Raw genomic sequence first — 17891 nt, forward strand, 5'->3', positions numbered from 1 at the left:
CAAGAGTCTTCGTGGAATCTGAATCACTTGGAAATTCCTTATACTCTAGCACAGTGTCATGATTTTGACTTTTTGGATGAAGAGAGCTGTTGAAGGGTGTTCCTGTCGAAAGTCAAGTTTCTGCTTCGATGAGTCCTCGAACCTTGGCCCTTAGGAGTCGCGTTTTGGAGGAGAGTTATCGTTTGGGGAGAGAAGAATTTTTAGATAAGTCTAATATTAACTATCTTAGTCATGATATAAACAAAGAGGTCCCGCTAAAAAAGTTGGAGACATACGTCAATTTAGACAACGTGTATAGGTATCGAGTCCCGACAGCTGATGAGTGTGTTTGGATGATGCCGAAATACGGCATGCATGGTATTCCGATGCTTTTGTTTCATTTTGGAATTCGGCTCCTGATGCATCCCTTTTTCTTGACGATGTATGAGGCAATAAGATGTGGAGTTGGCCAACTGGCGCCTAACTCAATTGTTCAAATAAGTGATTTTATAACTTTATGTTGTGATAAAGACAGGGTTCCTTCTATCAAGTTATTTTTCTCGATATATAGGGTACGTTATCATGAGGGTCAAGTTTACTTTGACACATGCCACAAAAGGATGAAGATTGTGAGTGTTAGATCGTCGAACTCTGGCTATCATGCCAAGTGGTTGTACATTGGGGGCTCGGACTTAGAATTTGTGAGGCCTTGTAAGAAGATCAGCGAGGCTACCATCGATGAGCGCAACTAGAAGGTTGTGAAAGATTTTGGTCAGGCGGTTGTTGATGTTGTCCCTCCAGGAAAGAACCCACGTAAACGTCACTGTGGCGAGGTGGAACAGAGTAATGTTGGCGAAGTTGAAGGAGCTGCGGCGAGAGTAAATAAGGTTGTTACTCTTGTCGGGAACAAAGTTCTTATGTCTAATACTGTCGACCCTCGTGTTCGACGAAAGCCTGTTCGTGTCGAGATTCATCCTTCAGAGCGTTGGACTAGTGGTTCGACCGTTCCTCTTCGAGCCTTTAAGATTTTTAATTTACCTCAGGATCTGTAGCTTATGATGGTAGGCGTCGAGACGAAATTGTGGATCGGTGTAAGGGGCGAGTTCATCGGGTAATATAGATTTTCTTTTTATATGTTCGTTTATCGTGTATCCTACTTGATTTATATTGTTGCTTTATCATTTAGACCCTTTTATATGGCTTTGCAGTTTCTTACCGATTTCATGCATGTTCTGGAGGAGTATAAGGATGATGCTAGTAACGGGGTTCGAGTGAAGTTGGAGGCTTATGTGCCAGCGTTAAAGGAAGAGAGGAAGAAGTTAAAGGTGAGCTTTACTGAAGCCGACAGGCGTGCCGGTGATCTTTTTAATAAGAGTTCTGCTATGTCTAAGTGGGTTGGAGAACTGGAGGTTTCTGAGAAGTCTTTGGTCGATAAGGTGCAGGAACTCGAGACTCAGTTTCAGGAAGCAGAGAAGGAATGAAATGCTGATGAGAGGACCAAATGCGAGGGTTTAGAGCTTCAGTTGAAGGAGTTAATGAATTTTATAAGTTGATTGTTGAGGAGAATGGAAAGCTCAAGGTAGAGGTGCAGAAGGGAGTAGAAGACATCGCGTCAGCCCTCAGAGATGGTTATGGGCGATGTATTCGTCGCTTAACGTCGACGGTCACTCTTTTGAAGATTATATTCAAGATTTTGCAACCTCGCGTGTCGAGAATCAGGTTGGCGGAGATCATGTCGATGGTGGAGGTCTTTGAAGGTGAGGTATGCCCCATGATGGTTGTAATCGTTACTTTTTTATGCATTGAATTTATTTTGCTGCTACTTGGTTTTTATTTCTGTCGGATTATTTATGATATTCGGGCTTGGCTTTGGATTTTATTTCCTTTCTTTCTGTTGTATTCCTCGCAGTAGGAGTATTCATAGAAGTAAAGTATAATTGTTTATATTTCCTGCAAATAGTTGGTTTGCACTAGAGATGCGAATTGTGTAGTCCATAATGATTTATGGGTAATCAAGCTTTCCAAGTTACTTTTAAGTCTTTCAAATTTTAAAATTGTGCAGAGTTTTTCTTGATCATATGAAACTTTTTCCGATAAGATGTGAATGCTTACTTCAACTTTAAGATGGGTATGTTTGTGGTCGTTTACTTATCATTTACCAGGAAGTTTAGGTGTCATTTTGCTACAACAATTTGACTTATTCTTGCTTCTCTTTGAAACGAAAATTGGTGGATATAATAGAGGTATGTCATTCTATAGTTATTTGACTATTTATAAGTCATGGCATAACAAAGTTTTTTTTTTGAAGGAGACATTTTGAAGCTTAAATTTTTATAAATTAATAATCCCTCGATGAGGGTCTCATAACGACCCTCATTGCATCGAGGGTTGATTTTGACTTGATTTTGACTTGATCGTGTCGATGGTTCCTACCATGTGGAACTCATTACCGGTAAAAGCATACAGTGAGGTACGAGAATTTTCCAGCCTTCGATCACCGATTTCCATTCTAGCAAAAGTGTGGTAATATAGAATGTCGACAAAGCTTTTATTGTTTACCGGTGTTTTCTTGACTAGTATTTTCTTGACGGTGTTATTACCTACACGTGTGGTGATTATTATGGCATCTTTGTGACCCTCGAGGAGGCCGGGACGGTAATCGTCGTCCGAGAATGATATAACTGGGGAGGGATTTGCCCGTGTTCGTTTCACTACCGAATGGTTGATATTGAAAACTTCTCGTGCATAAATTTTGCGGGAGTTATTGGAGGTGCCACCTGCCGCTACACCGCCAAAAATGATGTCGATAACCCGATCGTAATCACCTCTATGATCTCGTCGGTGCATGTCTTCATGTTGAACATAATGGACAAATTGGCCTCGACAAATATTGCTTTCAACGAGGTTACTCAACTGGAAATATTTCTCTGTTGTATGATCTGTGTCCTCATGGTAGTCACAGTACCGGGAACTTGGAGGCCGGTCGGTTTTCATTGGCCTCGGAGGCCGATAATTCGGTTCAGTCTTCAATACAATTAGTATGGTCGCTTTATCAGCGTTGAGCTTAGTGAATTCTTTTCCCTTCCTAGAGTGGGGTTGCTAGTCTCTTCCGCGCCTATCGCGGGGCGGAATGTCATTCTCTCTTCGAGCGTCACTTTCGCTTTATTTTGGAGGACGACGATAATATCGATGTCTATCATTTCTCGGTGATCGGGGGCTATAGCTTCGGCGGCTTTCATATCTGGCCGAACATCGCGGAGATTGAATACAAATAATCGCCTCCTGTAGCATCATGCAATGTTCGATGATGGAACACGGCTTGGAGTGTTCTTGGACGCTTTTCAAAAATTTCCTCAAGAAGTAAGCCGTGTCTTGACTTGTCGGATCCCGCTGTTAGGAAATTGATGACCATTTGTTCTATGAGATCTGGAATTTCTGCAATTTCCTCTATGAATCGAGTTAAGAAATTTCGGATGCTCTTGTTTGATCGTTGGTGCATGGTCATTAGGGAGGCTGTGACCTTTATGCCTTTGTAATTGCTAGAGAAGCGGGCTTGAAACTTTCTTTTTAAGGTAGACCAAGAGTCAATGGAGCAGGGAGGTAAATTGTTATACTAATGGAGTGTCGTGCCTTGTAAACATGTGGAGAAAAATTGGCATCGAGCAATTTCGGAGTGCCGAAGAATGCCATTCGTCCATCAAAAGTGTTCAGAAATGCTAGAGGGTCACTCGAACCATCGAAGTGGTCGAGAGAAGGAGTTTTCAGTATTCTATCGATGAGTGCCTTCTCAAGCACTAGGGATAGAGGGCTTCTGCTACAGTATCGAACCCCGATTGATTGCGCATTATATTTCGCATTTGAGCTATTTCCTCTTGCATCTTGACAAATTCCTCGTGGGAGATAGTTCATGTGGATTCAGTTTTTTGTGAGGCGTCAGCGGACGACACTGTGCGCTGTCAGCGTTCGCGAGGCTGCGAATATGTCGACTCAGCGGACGACTCATATTCATACTCTGCGTCGTCCTCATCATCATAAAATTGATCTCTCGAGGCATGATTTGCTATCGTTGTTTGTTTGATTTCTCGTCGCAGGCGATGTATCTCACGCTGTCGCTCTAGCTTAGCTTGAAGAAGGTGAGTCCCTTTCCAGGTAGTCGAGTTCTTCATCGGAGTAAAACAGTTCCTCAAGCTCTTCCGCCTCCTGCGATTTTATGCGTTTAACTTTCTCCAGATGTATGCGCATGTCGCTGTAAATCACTTGTTTTCCTTTTGATGTTTCAACTCGTCGGCGTTGATCTGGCTTGTACTTTCGTTTTCTCACTGGTGGCTCTGTAACAACCGGCTCCATCGATTGGCCGTGTATAGCTTTCTCAGGCGGAAGAAATAAACATCTCGACTGTAACGCCGGCTGCTTTACGGTGTTTGATCATCTTGATACTTTAGAACGGTGGGTATCTCAGCCGTAGCCTCTGTTGGTAGGACTGACTCAGCTTCTTGCGGATCGATCTCTTCCACAATCATGGTTTGGTTGGATCTCAGGAATAAAGTTCCTTCTATTACCAAATGATGAACTCGAATATTTAACGAATATACGAGAATAATATTTTAAAGAAGTTGTTCTTTATTCAATTGACCAACCTTTACAAATGAGCCTTACCTCCCTTTTTATAGGAAAGCTTTAAAGGTTTTTTTAGTACAATTGGGCCTAATTGTCCTTAAACTAAATACTATCTATTTATTACAATAAAGTCATCTTGGGCCTCTTCTTTTGAGTCCATGATCCAACAATAATCAATTTAAGTCCGATTTTAAAAATTAAAAACCAAAATTGCACCGTTCTAATTATTTTAGTATTGTGACTTTATTAGTTGTATTTGTCGCACCTGAGACTCTTTTTTTTCTAGTTTTATATTTTTAGTGATTGCATTTGTTGTATGTGAGGTTTTTTTCTTCGTAAAAAATATTTTTTATAGCTCAAACAGATAATAGGAAATCTAGAAATGGAGCTTAAGAGTAAACTTGTTGAAAAATCTGAATCTAAAGATGTACTTGTCATAGAAACAGTTTACAATTCTACAACTAAAGTTCAAAAAAACAAAAGAGAATCGGACAATAAAACAATGAAATGAACATCGATATATAGTATCTAAAAACTTTTTCAAGACCCCGTTGATACAACATCTCTAAAACTGTTAGCATTGCTGGCCTTCTTTTGGTCCAGAAATGGAGTGGCATGCCGCCATTGAGGACCTGAACTTGATGGTAGCAGGGGTAGAGGCGCCTACTTGTGATTGCAATTTTGCATTGTAAATTTTGGTGCTAGATAATTTCGAAATTTTCATATATACCAATCATAAACTTTTAAAATAGATTGTTATAAATATTCTGATGCAGAAAAAATATTCAAAAAAAATATTGTATTATCACGAATAATGCTACATGTCACGAGTATGGTTACCTGTCCCAAATTCTCAAACAATAATTTCGAAATTTCCATATACACCAATCAAACAATATTCTCAAATGGCACGTAACGTATTTTTATTTGTGTGCCTCCTATGTATGCACGGGGTTAGTTCTTATTTAGGGGACAATGACCAATAACTTTATCAACCGTTTTGAAAATCCAGGGACTCTACATTTTTCATCATTTAAACTAAACTAGCTCTATAGCCCGTGCAATGCACATGCATGCTCTAAATGGGGCGAATCGATATTATTTTAGTTATATTTGTTGATAATATTTTATGTTGTCCTCCCTCCGAATGATGATGAATTTATTTATGTATATAATTAGATTTTTATTGTGATGACATTGGTGCAATAGTATTTATCTACAATTGACGTAGAGACCTGCAGTGGCATTTCTTATTTTCCGCAGTTAAGGACGATCTATGGAATTTTTTTATAAATTTTATTAATTGCCTAAACAACTACACGATATAATTGTTTGTTTACATAAAATTTTATTTTATAATTGTTATTTAAATTTTAGTATTCTTCAATTTTAATTTCCGACCTTAGTCACTCTTTCCCCTCTCTCGAAAAATATTAATAAATCCACATCTCTCGATATACTAGGCGCTTTCTGGTCGCCATGACGACACCGTAAAATATCAATATAAACAACATTATCATATATTTTATGAATTATGAAGACCATAACTTAAAAGTTTTTTGCATAAATTCACATATACATACATATATATGTATATATATATAATATATACATATATATGTGTGTGTATATATATGTCTATATGAAAGTCCTTAATTTATTTATTTTTGTGTAAATATAAGAATATAATACTTAAAGTATGGCATGGTTAGATATAAATATTTATTCAGTTAGAGGTATAAATGGTTGCGATGCACGTAATCATATTTAATATATAAGTTTGTCTAGCTGATTTGTTTTTTAATATTTAATTCACAAATTATAGTAGATCTAAATATTAGTGTTAATGTGATAAATATGGTATATGCTAGTCAACCGTGTGATTAAAGGTCAGTGGTAGGCTGTGATAATATCCGTTAATGACGAATAATAATATTTTGTAAAAATAAATTTTATTATAATTTAATTGTACTATCACTTTGTATAAATAACATGATTTTTTACTCAAGTTTCTCGTGTATTAATGTCGTTTAATTTGTTATAATAATAATAATAATAATTATTATTATTATTAGAATTTTTAATATATATTTTATAGACGTGCTATTCAAATTAAATATTTTTTATTTTTAATGAAATTTAAAATTATTACTATTACTATTAATATTTATTTTTACCTTATATTTAAAATTCACTTATTTTTATTATTAATTTGATAATTAATAATGTATGTATTCTCACTTTTAGAATTTAACTTACGTTAAAAATAAGTACAATTTTATTTTTTGTAGACAAAAAATATTGAATCATTAACTAAAAACGAAATTTCATTTGAAGATCAGGTTTTTAATTTTCAAAGCAAATAAAAAGGACAAGACAATACTACCCATGCCAAATTGGAAAAACAAACCGAGGGTAATATAATATTTTTATTGTATTGCTCTGATAATTAAGAATCTGCTCTAAAAATATAACATCTCTAACTAAATTGTTATATATATACATATGTACATACGTACATATATTTGGATGTACGTATATATGTATGTATACATGCATGCATGCATGTATTTCTATAATAATTAGTTATAAATAAATATATATATTAAGTATGCAATAATTAATCGATATTAGTAAGTCAATTATGAGATAGTTTATGTATTATATGATGCATGCATGTATCTCTATAATAATTACTTATATATATATTAAGTATACAACAAATAATTGATATTAGTAAATCAATGATGAGATAACTTATATATTATATGAATTCTTATGCAAGGGTTATCATTTAAATTTTTTATACTAATTTTTTTAATAGAGTATGTAACTTTTATGAAGAAATTATTTTTAATGACTTGCATATTAATGATGTTTTAATTGAGATAATAAAAATTATATGAATGAATCTGTATTAATTATATAATAATGAATGAGTTGCATATTAATGATGTTTTAATTGAGGTAATAAAAATTACACGAATGAATCTGTATTAATTATACAATAATGAATGAGTTAAAACAAATAATGTATGAATATTAATTACTGTATTTATGATTAAATTTGCTCAGCCGAACCCCTGTTGCTGTATTAGATATATAATAATAGATTTGCAAAATATTGTCATAAATTCATATTATATTTTTTTTGACAAGGATAAAGTGGTAATAACAGGGGCAAAATGTTTGTAATTAAAAAGGAAATGGTAATAGAACAGAAAAAAGCAGCAAGTTAAATAAAGGAGGCATGAAGAGCGGCAAAAGCGGTTTCATTGACTACGAAACGCCATAGAAAATGTACAGACCCCTTATATTTCTCCCATACTAGATACCAACACAATATACCCCGTCTCACTCTCCATCTCTTTTTCTCCAATTTCCAAACTTCTTCTGCAAATATCTTTCTTAACTATTTTTACCAAGTATGATGAAAAAAAGAGGACGTAGAAACAAGTTGTTTTTATGTTTCCGTCCATCATATTCTGCCGATGATCTCCGGCCAATGAAAAAACTAAAAATTCCAACGGACACCAGCGGTGAAGAGGACGGTGATGTCCCTGCCCCTGAAATCATACAGGAAAAGCATTCTCGTTTCTCCGGCGCCCTCAAATCTGCCATGTCTGATCTCTTTACGGTTAGTACATTTTTTTTACAAATATTTGTTTGCCTAATACATTTCCTTAACCACCTTTTTTCAATAATGTAACGGTTTTCATTTTTTAAATGTGCAAGTAACATAATGTGTAAATTGTTTTGCATTTGTAATGATTAGTTCTGTGATACAAAGCTGTTGCTGCGCTTCTTCATCATATATGTACAATTGTTGGCAGACAAAGAGACTCGGAAGCAGAAGATTCCGATCGATATCGTTAAGATCACCGAGCAGTAAAAAATTATCCACAGTCCAGAACAATAAACTTTCCAAAGCAAAGAGTGACTCGATTTCGTTCAAAAGATCGTCAGTTACAAATGATGTTTTCAAGCCTGACTGTATCTGTCCTTTACCAAGGGCTCCTACTACAAAAAGTGGCCAAGGTTCATCGGTTTCAACCACAGCTTCATCGTTTCCATTGAATTCATGCTCGGTCATGAGAAACGGATCGTTTGAAGCAACCTTAAATGAATTAAAGCAAGTGCAGCAGCAGCAACAGTATAAGAAGAATGTTAGAAGTACTGAGTTTTTTAGCACAAATATTGGTTTGAGTTTTATTGCGTTAAGTTTATTGGTTTTGATAGTCTGGGGTAAAGTATGTGCTATATTGTGCACTTCCACATGGCTTCTTCTTATGTCTGCGAGGTTTAAAGAACGGGGTATCGTAAAAAAATCATCAAAATGTGACGATCAGTTGCCTGGGGAGAATGTTGACTCGGGGGAGTACAAGAAAAGAGTAATAATGGAAGGTTTGCTAGATAGAAATCGCAGCAGTAGTAAGCGTTTATAGTCAAGAATGGACAGATGATGGCAATTGGTTCCGGTTGTGATTGTTTGCTCATAATTGCAGCCAGCGTAAGTGTATATTTTTTTGTATATTATTTGAATTGTAAATTGCCGAAAGACATTTTTTAAATTCTTTTCGGGAAAGAGGAGGATGGAAATTGTACAAACATGCATAGCTCCATCAAATTTACATTTTCAACATTAAAGTACACACATATAATCTCACAAAAGGTCCGCTTGATAACAAATGGCTCATAAACAAACTCGGAGTCGGTTCTTAGTTAAACAACAAATATTGTTATCAAAAGTTGTGCTTACATATATTGCAAATCTTGCATCATTAAGACCCTTAAACGTGCCAAACCCCGCTGCCTTCTTTGCCAACATGAACTATCGGAGTCTGATCTCTTCACACCACCACAAGAAGCCGGTGATAATTCTCAAGTTGTCTCTTCCAGTAAATCATCTAAGGTATCTGCTCTCTTGAAACTTCTATCAGCATCATGCGATCAGGATAGAACAGCAAGTCTTATATTCTCAAAATTCGGGAAGATGCTGATTTTACTTGAAGAGCCATTAAAGAGTGTTGGCTTCAAGGTATTGCGCTTGGATAGGGTCAATGAACGCAAAATAGAGGGCTCAAATTGTCAAAGATTTTAGTGTTCCAGCTCCTGATGGTCCTGTAGTTTTGCTTGCTAGTATTAAGGCATCATGTACTGGAGTTAATCTTGCTGCTGCTAGGAGCATCTCCAATAGAAGCACCTTACATGGGTGCCAAAACTTGCCCAACTCACTGAAAATAATAGTTTTTTATTTATTTATTTTATCTTCCTTCCATGTCAAATGTAACAACTTTTATCTCCAATAGTTAGCATATTGCCTAAATGATCCCCATATTTGATAAGTAAATGAATAGGATACAACAAAAGATGAAGCTGTAATATATACAAATCTAGTATAAAAATGTATTTTAGCTATTTAGAGGAGGTGTCAAGAGGGTGCCAAAAGTTGGCAACTTCTCTCGACACCCGTTGAGCACTTGCCTCTCCAATAGAACCACATAGATGTTGTCACCCTAGCAAGCACCCCTATTGGAGATGTGCCTGCCGGAGCCATGGTGGAATCCAGCAGAGGAACATGCAATGGACAGAGTACATCGGATAGAACAAATGAAAGAGGACACAATTGCAGATTAAACAAAATAAAAAATTGCAGTGCCAGCTTGTGAAAGTGAAGCAATGGCAGCATGGGAGAGTAGTGTTAGGTTGGTGCTAGATGACTAATTCAGCAACGATTTTGTGCAGGAAATTTGCGTAACTGAGACAGATTCCGAGTGTTCAGTATAAGAAATTAGATTCACAATTACTCATCAACGCCATTAGTAGTCAGAGAGAATTTCATTTTTCTAAACAGTATAGAGATTCAAAATAATAAATAGGACTGGTCAGGTAGGGCTGTGCTGGTTCCATGTTAATGTGCTAAGCTATTTTATGTACAAGTTGAACTTGAAATGGGAACAATAAAAATAAAAATTATGCATATGCACATACTCGACCAAACACATTTATTTACAAGTTTAAATGAGAATAACAAAAATTGTCTCCGTGGGCAAATCCGCAACTGAACATAAAAATAATAAATTAACTCTCATTAAACACAAATAAAATATAAAATTATAGTTTTATCATTAAATTTTTAAAAATAACAATCCTAATAATACAGTTATAGGATAATTGTAGATTTCGAAAATAGAATATATTCAGTTAAAATACCGATTTGTGATTTATCGAGTAATTACTGAAAAATTTAATAATTTATACACGATTTGAAAAATTAATCAAGAATTTTTGACTGATATATCAGCAATTTTTTGAAAAATTTGCCAATTTTGGGAATTATAACATAATTTTATTTCAGAAAAAAATATAATTTTATTTCTAGGTGAAATGTTAGAGCAAGTCCAACGGTATACTAACTCAATCCTTAAATATAATATAAAAAATTAGCTCTTAATAAATTAAGATATGAAAAAGTATATTTATCTACAACAATAAACCTTAAATTTGTTTTTTATAAAATATTTTACTATTAAAATTATATTGAATCAATTAAAAATTTAAAATATAATATAAAAGAGAGAGAAAGAGACATATCCTCATAATATCGGGGACCTGGGCGACAGAGGATAAATTTTATAAATAAAAAGTGAATGAATAATTTTAATGATTTAAGAAATTGTTTTGTAGTGAGTAGTCTATGGGACTTGCTCCTAGCATTTGAGATTTGACCCCACACTAACCTTTCATCTGGAGTCAACTTTATCTTCTTCTTTAGCACACTTTCCCTTTTTTAGCCTCCCATCTCAAAAAATGCCCTCATCTAACTCAAAACTCACCCCAACTCGCTCCCTAACTCACTCATCCTCCTTCTTCTCAGCTCTCCCCCGCGACCTATTCTCCGAGATCCTCACCCGCCTCAACGTCAAAACTCTCACCCGTCTCAAATCGGTCTGCAAACCGTGGCGCTCTCTCGTCACGACCCGTAATTTCATCAAACAACATCTCGCACATGCTCAGGCACACCCCGAAAACCAGGCTCTCATAGTCCATAGTCTGTCAAATGATTACGATGATGTGGTGACTGTTTTTCGCATCGGTGATGTCGAGCACCCGGTTAATCAGGCACTTAATTTCCCCCAAACTTTCTTTAAGATGGAATTGGTGGGGTCCATTAGTGGGATTGTGTGTTTGTGTGATAGGAGTTTAGGGTTTATGATTGTGGTGTGGAATCCGGCTACAAGAGAGTGTAAGATGGTTCCGTTTCCGAATAAGGAGAGGCACGCGGAGAGAGTGTTTGTTGGGTTTGGTTATGATTCTGTTGAGGATGATTTTCGGGTTGTTTGTGTTTTTCGGGTGACTGCGAATGACAGGTGTGCTTCGAGGTTTTATGTTTATTCGTGTAATGCCGAGTGTTGGAAGGCGATTAGAGTGGAGTTTCCGTATGATTTGCCTCATATGTGGTGTGTTGTGACCGTGAAAGGGAATCCGTATTGGATGGGGTTTTTGATAGAGGGTTGTGATGAGAGTAATGGGAAGGAGGTTTGCGTTATGTTTGATGTGAGGACGGAGAGTTTTAGGTTCTTGGATTTGCCTAAATGTGAGATGAATAGCGGTACGAGTGCTTGTCTTGCGAATTATAAGGATATGTTAGCGGATATGCTGTTTTCGCCTGGTTCTGAGTCGAATAAGTTGGTTGATGTGTTTATTTTGGATGAGAAATCGGGGGCTTGGAGTAAGATTTATACTGTGGGGCCGATTCCGTTAGAGGTGCAGAGGGTTTTGCATTGTTTTAAGAATGGTGAGATTGTTGTTGAGGATGAAGATGCTAAGTTGTTCTTGTATGATCCGAAGAGTAAAGAAGTTAAGAATCTCCGGATTGACAACGCTAAGGAGCTTAACAAAGCTTTTTGTTACACTGAAAGTCTTGTTACTATTAAGAAAACGAATCATGTTGAAGAAGAGGATAGCGTGGAGGCCTCACCTAGCACAAGGAAAAGGTTCATTCTGTTTCTACATATATGCTTGACTGTATGTTCTTAATTTGCATATCAGTTTTACTTGGCGTCGACATTTCAATATTCAGCTATTAGTTAATTCTCAATTTTAATCTGATTTAAGCTACACTGCTACAGTTACAATGTATATGTAACATCAAAATTGATGTGATCTCTGATTACTGTTAAATTTGGAATTAAGAGATTGCTTTCAAGCCTTTTCGTGCCTATATTTGTATATATCTTTTGAAATATATGTCTGTCTTGAATGTATGTGAATTTCAGTGAATGGCTTTGTTGTGTATTCTGCTAATATGATCTGAGCATTTTTCCCTTCCATAAAACAACAATGGAAAAACATATCTGATCTGCAACATTCCCCACAAATTGAGTAAGACGCAAGTTGGATTTTGAGAATAAAAGCTGCCAAACAGTTTACCAAAATTTGGTCCAGTTTATATTGGTTAATAACTAGTGATGTTTCTCAGCTTTTCTACGATATCAACCCACTGTTTTCTCTTGTTTGTTAATTTAGCCTAGTGCTTGAAGTCTACCTGATAAGTGTACTTTGCCAAAGTCTTTTTTTCCAACTTAATTTGGTCTAATTCTGCTTTTATTTTTCTGCTGCGACAACAGCATAAAATTGTACGAAGAAGGCTACCTTGCTAATTAGGGCTCCATTTTGACCTTATAAACTTCGTAAAGGACTCGATGATTTGGATTGAATTGTAAGACCAAGGCTTCAGTGTGCCGGCCCTACGGTTCTTTATTTATCTGAAGGCTTGTGGGAAGCCCCTTTTGTATATGACGACTTTGGTGGGTGGTTCAGGCTGAGTTAATGGAGAAAGAAAATAGGCCAAAATGGTTGGAGTGGTAGACCTCTAATAGAGTAACTGACCGGTAATCTTGTAATATAAATGTTCCCTTGATCAGTGAAGTTGTACTTGATAGTTTGCATATCTAATTATTCCATTTAACCAGAACTTAGTGTTACAATATCTGTCGTGCTCCTAGTTATGTTGGTTGCATCCTAATGATCGTTGCCAATATGGTTTATGGCCAAGGGGATTGTTGCTCTATTGATGTGTATAACTGAGATTATATTTTATTTTTATCATAATATTGACTACTGATTTCTTGTAGGGACGATTTTCTTTCAAAAGGGTTTAAGCTGAAGCTTTAAGGAACCAGAAGTGTATTCGGAGTAAACAAGAGACAATAAGAGGTAGATAACAAGGATAAAGCAACTTTATGAGCTATGTTGATTCTACTTCCATTTAATTGGTTTCTCAATTCTTACCTGTCTAGATTGACTGACCGGAGCTCTGGAAAGGCTTCAGTTTATTGTTAAATGTTTCTTCTATTATTATCTGTTCAAGAATGCTAGAGGCGAATTGAATAAATTATATTGTCAAATATGTTAACATGAATTGTACATAATGTATGAAAGGGAAACAAAAGCAAAAAGAAAAAAAGAAAGAAAAACAAAACAAAAAGATGTCATCACGCAAGTACTTGATAGCCATGTACTCTAGCTAGTGACAACTGACAGGTGCTGTTTCAACCTGAGACAAAACAATGGCTTGAAATTTCGAGCAAGAGAAAATACATTCTTTCTGAGCTTTTTACCATACCTGTTTTCTGTTATCAACTATCTCAAAGGATTATTTAAGTATTCGTTTATATTTTGGTATCTACAGGTTCAGTGCTAAATCGACAGTGAAGACCGAAGGAGTGAAGCATACGATGAAAAATCAGGAGAGGACTAAATAAATGCTGGAGACTAGATCAGCCGTGTATATACAAGTTGATGTTTGTTTAATGATATCACTTTTCTCTTTTTCAGCTCACAGCCTTTCTTTAGAAGCCCCAACCTTTGTTGTCTATCTCATATATGCCATTCTCAAAACTCGTAGTTAGCACAATAATTTGATATGTTGAGCAATGTGCATTAGGTATTACTGGCAAATTTAATATATGCCATATGAAACTGAAAGTTCATCACGAAATGTTCTTCCATCTGTAATGATAATTAACCCTGTGATTTATTTGTGGTTTATGAACTAATTGTGGCATAATGAGTAGTTTTTCCTGTCAGTCGTATCTGATCCTCTAAGACCAACCCCTGTCTATAACAAGTATCTGCTTAAATTTGCCTAATTCATATTCTTTATACTGCTCTAGACACTAATAATATTTGTAGTCTTTTAATTAATAAGAAAGGGGTCTGATCTCACAATGTATTTTGTTGTGTGGAGCTCTTTGCCTACTGCTCAGATCCTATTGCTGAGCCACTTTTTACAATGTGGGTTGAGGAATTTTCCATGTGTATGAAAATTCCTAGATATGGTGTCGATATGATGGTCTATGTAAAGCAGGTCAAAATGACTGAAGTGGAACTTTCGGTATGGTTGTGGCCTTGTGGGGGCCTGTGTAAAGCTGATCGGAATTACTGGAATGGATATGGTGGTCGGATTTACTGAAATGTATGGTAGATTGGTAGGTCGCCTATGGGTTTGTATCTTGCATGCAAATGGTTTGGAGTGTGATTTTGCAAGGTAAAATAGTGATGGGCATGAGCATGACAATGTTGAAAGAAAGAGTGGTTTTGGGGAATGTGAGAGGAATGAAAGAGGTGGGTTTGATGAAAGTTAGGGATGAGATGAGTGAGAATACCAATTTCGGGATGGATCGTTTGTATATTACCAATTTCGGGATGGATCGTTTGTATATCTACACAACCCTAAAGAGGGAAGGCGAGGGAAGGTGCATGCATTTTCGTATTAATTAATATTGTTATTTTTTGCATGTAGTAAGCAATAGACAAAATCAAATTCATTATTTTAAATGAAATCATCTCTATAACCTCATACTAATTATACATCATAATTTCAGAAAACATTATTTTATAATGCTATCATACACAATCAGATTTAAATCAGAATTTTTTTACCTCTTACAATAGCTTTCTGGTCACCGGAAGTCTCAACTCACCCTTGCCCTATTATCCATAACGCTCTCCAAGCTCCTTTGGATATTCTTTGGCTGGATGCAGGAGTCCTCACACGGTCTCTTCCATATCGCTATTCTTCAAGATATTATTTTTCTGAACCAATTCTGATTGTATATAATACTTATAAAATAATCTGTTTCTATTATTATGATATATTCCTAGTAGAGTTTATAGAGAGTGAAGAAGTTTAGCCAGACATATTCAAAGAGAGAGAGAGAATTGAACTTCAGAAATTTTTCAGATATCTTTTCCATTTCATGTATGGACTTATTTATAGTAGTCTTTCTATATGGTTACAGATTACCGGGATAACCGGTTTCTTTTACATAATTACTAATAATTCAGGAATCTTTTCTTTTCTTTGTCTGCCATTTCTTCTTTTGTCGTCTCTTCATATTTTCTTCATCTTTATCTTTTATGTCTGCCATGATATCTTGCAGGATCTGTCATCTTTTTCCAGGGAATCTGCTTTTTCTTTTCTTCTTTCTTCATCTTTGTCTGCCATGATATTTTTGGAATCTCCTGGTAATATAACTTTTTGATTTTCACCATTCAATTTGCAGTATTTTGGTGTATTACACCATTTTTGTATTATGCAAAGGGATCAGAATTCATCCCTTTGTCATCATCTTTTAGACTGATAATAGGTCTCTTTCGAGGACCTGTTATTCTTTGATAATATTCAGTAGTATGTTTTGCATGATTATATTTCAGGTTTTCTATTTTATCAAGCATTTTCTCTAATGCCATAGTTCCTGAATTTTGTATAATATTATCATAATATAAGGTTATTATACTTTCGGTGAAACCTCCACCATGGCTTTCAGAAATAATTATAGCTTTCCGAGCTCGTAGTATATCTTGTATTTTGGACCTGAGGGTAGCTAGTCCAATGGCTCGTTTTTCACATAACCATTCCTGGAATTTGTTAATATCACAGGGATTTGGCAATTTCAAGCTTTTGGTTTCTCCCACAATATCTGCCATATTCCTTCCCAATTTAAATAGTTGACATATTATTATGGGTTTTCCAACTAGATCGGTTGATGCATCAAAAACTTGTATTCCATATGAGCCTGCTCCCATTTCCCGTATCATAGCTTCCACGGATTTGACAATTATACTTGGTAGCTTTGATATACAATACATGGTTTCATTTGTTAAGATCTTGTCAACAAAACCATGTATAAACAGGTTATAGACTATGTCAGGTTTTGCATTTTCACAACAAATATATCTGGGATATTTTGTAGATTTTGTCAGTCTGCAAACATCAGGGTTAGATTTATAATCATAATATTTCATCATTTGCTCATATGTTTTCACTATCTCAGGTGAGTGTTTCAGCCTATCACTCATTGATAAATTTGACAGAGTAGTTGATATGTTGGTTGAAGGTGATGGCATGGTTACAAGCTTTGATGAAAATGTTATAGGTTTTATTGTAGGGATTGCAACTGAAGCTTGTAGAGTTGTTTTGTCTTTTATAGCTTCCATAATTTGTTTCAGAAAATGTTGGTTCTCCTGAACCAGGGTTTCTATCTCCTTTTGGAGTTTGGTGATTTTCTCATTATTGGTTGAGATATGAGAAGTGACATCAGTGATATATTTCTCAAAATTTTCCATATCCTGCTAAGAGCAACAAACAATTAAATTTTCCCTTTACAAAAACAAAATGCATGACATTCAATGGCATTTAATTTTCTAATAATTGATATTAATAATTCATCAATATACCTTCTATTAGGAGTGAAATAATAACCAATGTGTTTTTCTATTTCTAGAAATCCTTTGTATGCTTCTTCTAATTTTTCTGTATTATTTTCATCTAATCCTTCGAGAGCAAATTTTTTTATAAATTCAACAGCTTCTGAAGTAGTAGTCCATATTATTAAAGATCCCGATATGATTTTCCATGGTTGAGCTTGTCTTCTTGTATATTCTATTTTCATTGTTTATTTTCTCTGCTAAGATAGTCAGCTAACACATTTTTTGTTCCTGATATATTTTTTATTACAAAATCATAACAACAGAAAAAAGATTGCCATTTTCTTCTTTTATTTAATTCTGGTAATAATTCTATTTTATTAGTAATAAAGGCTTTTACTTGAGTATTATCTGTTCTTACTACAAATTTAACAGGTAATAAATGATAATGAAACTTTTTAATCCCATATTTTACAGCTAATAGTTCTTTTTCATTTATGTGGTAGTTTGATTCATTAGGTTTCCAAGTTCCTCCTGCATATCCACATATATGTGTATTTTCTTTATCTATGTCATCCTTC

At 35.3% G+C, this 17891-nt stretch overlaps 1 protein-coding gene across 2 annotated transcripts; it reads left to right on the top strand.

Moving 5' to 3' along the window:
* Positions 1–11317: 11317 nt before the first annotated feature.
* Positions 11318–14649, top strand: LOC141671146 (F-box protein CPR1-like). 2 transcript variants are annotated; one of them, XR_012554971.1, is made up of 4 exons: positions 11318–12593; positions 13227–13490; positions 13734–13815; positions 14291–14649. XR_012554971.1 is itself a non-coding variant. In XM_074477280.1 (3 exons), the coding sequence occupies exons 1-2, from the start codon at positions 11407–11409 to the stop codon at positions 13771–13773; spliced, it is 1227 nt and encodes a 408-aa protein (XP_074333381.1). In that variant the 5' UTR covers positions 11321–11406; the 3' UTR covers positions 13774–13815; positions 14291–14649. The 2 variants fall into 2 exon arrangements, 1 of the variants encoding a protein (XP_074333381.1); XM_074477280.1 differs by lacking the exon at positions 13227–13490 and having other exon boundaries at positions 11321–12593.
* Positions 14650–17891: the final 3242 nt, after the last annotated feature.

Source organism: Apium graveolens, chromosome 7 (assembly GCF_009905375.1).
Source record: "Apium graveolens cultivar Ventura chromosome 7, ASM990537v1, whole genome shotgun sequence".
Classification (NCBI taxonomy): domain Eukaryota; kingdom Viridiplantae; phylum Streptophyta; class Magnoliopsida; order Apiales; family Apiaceae; genus Apium; species Apium graveolens.

Excerpts from the sequence above, each read along its gene's own strand:
- LOC141671146 (XM_074477280.1), top strand. The coding sequence starts at position 11,407 with ATGCCCTCATCTAACTCAAAACTCACCCCAACTCGCTCCCTAACTCAC. Across the intron at positions 12,594-13,733 it reads TCACCTAGCACAAGGAAAAG|GGACGATTTTCTTTCAAAAG; the intron begins GTTCATTCTGTT and ends GATTTCTTGTAG.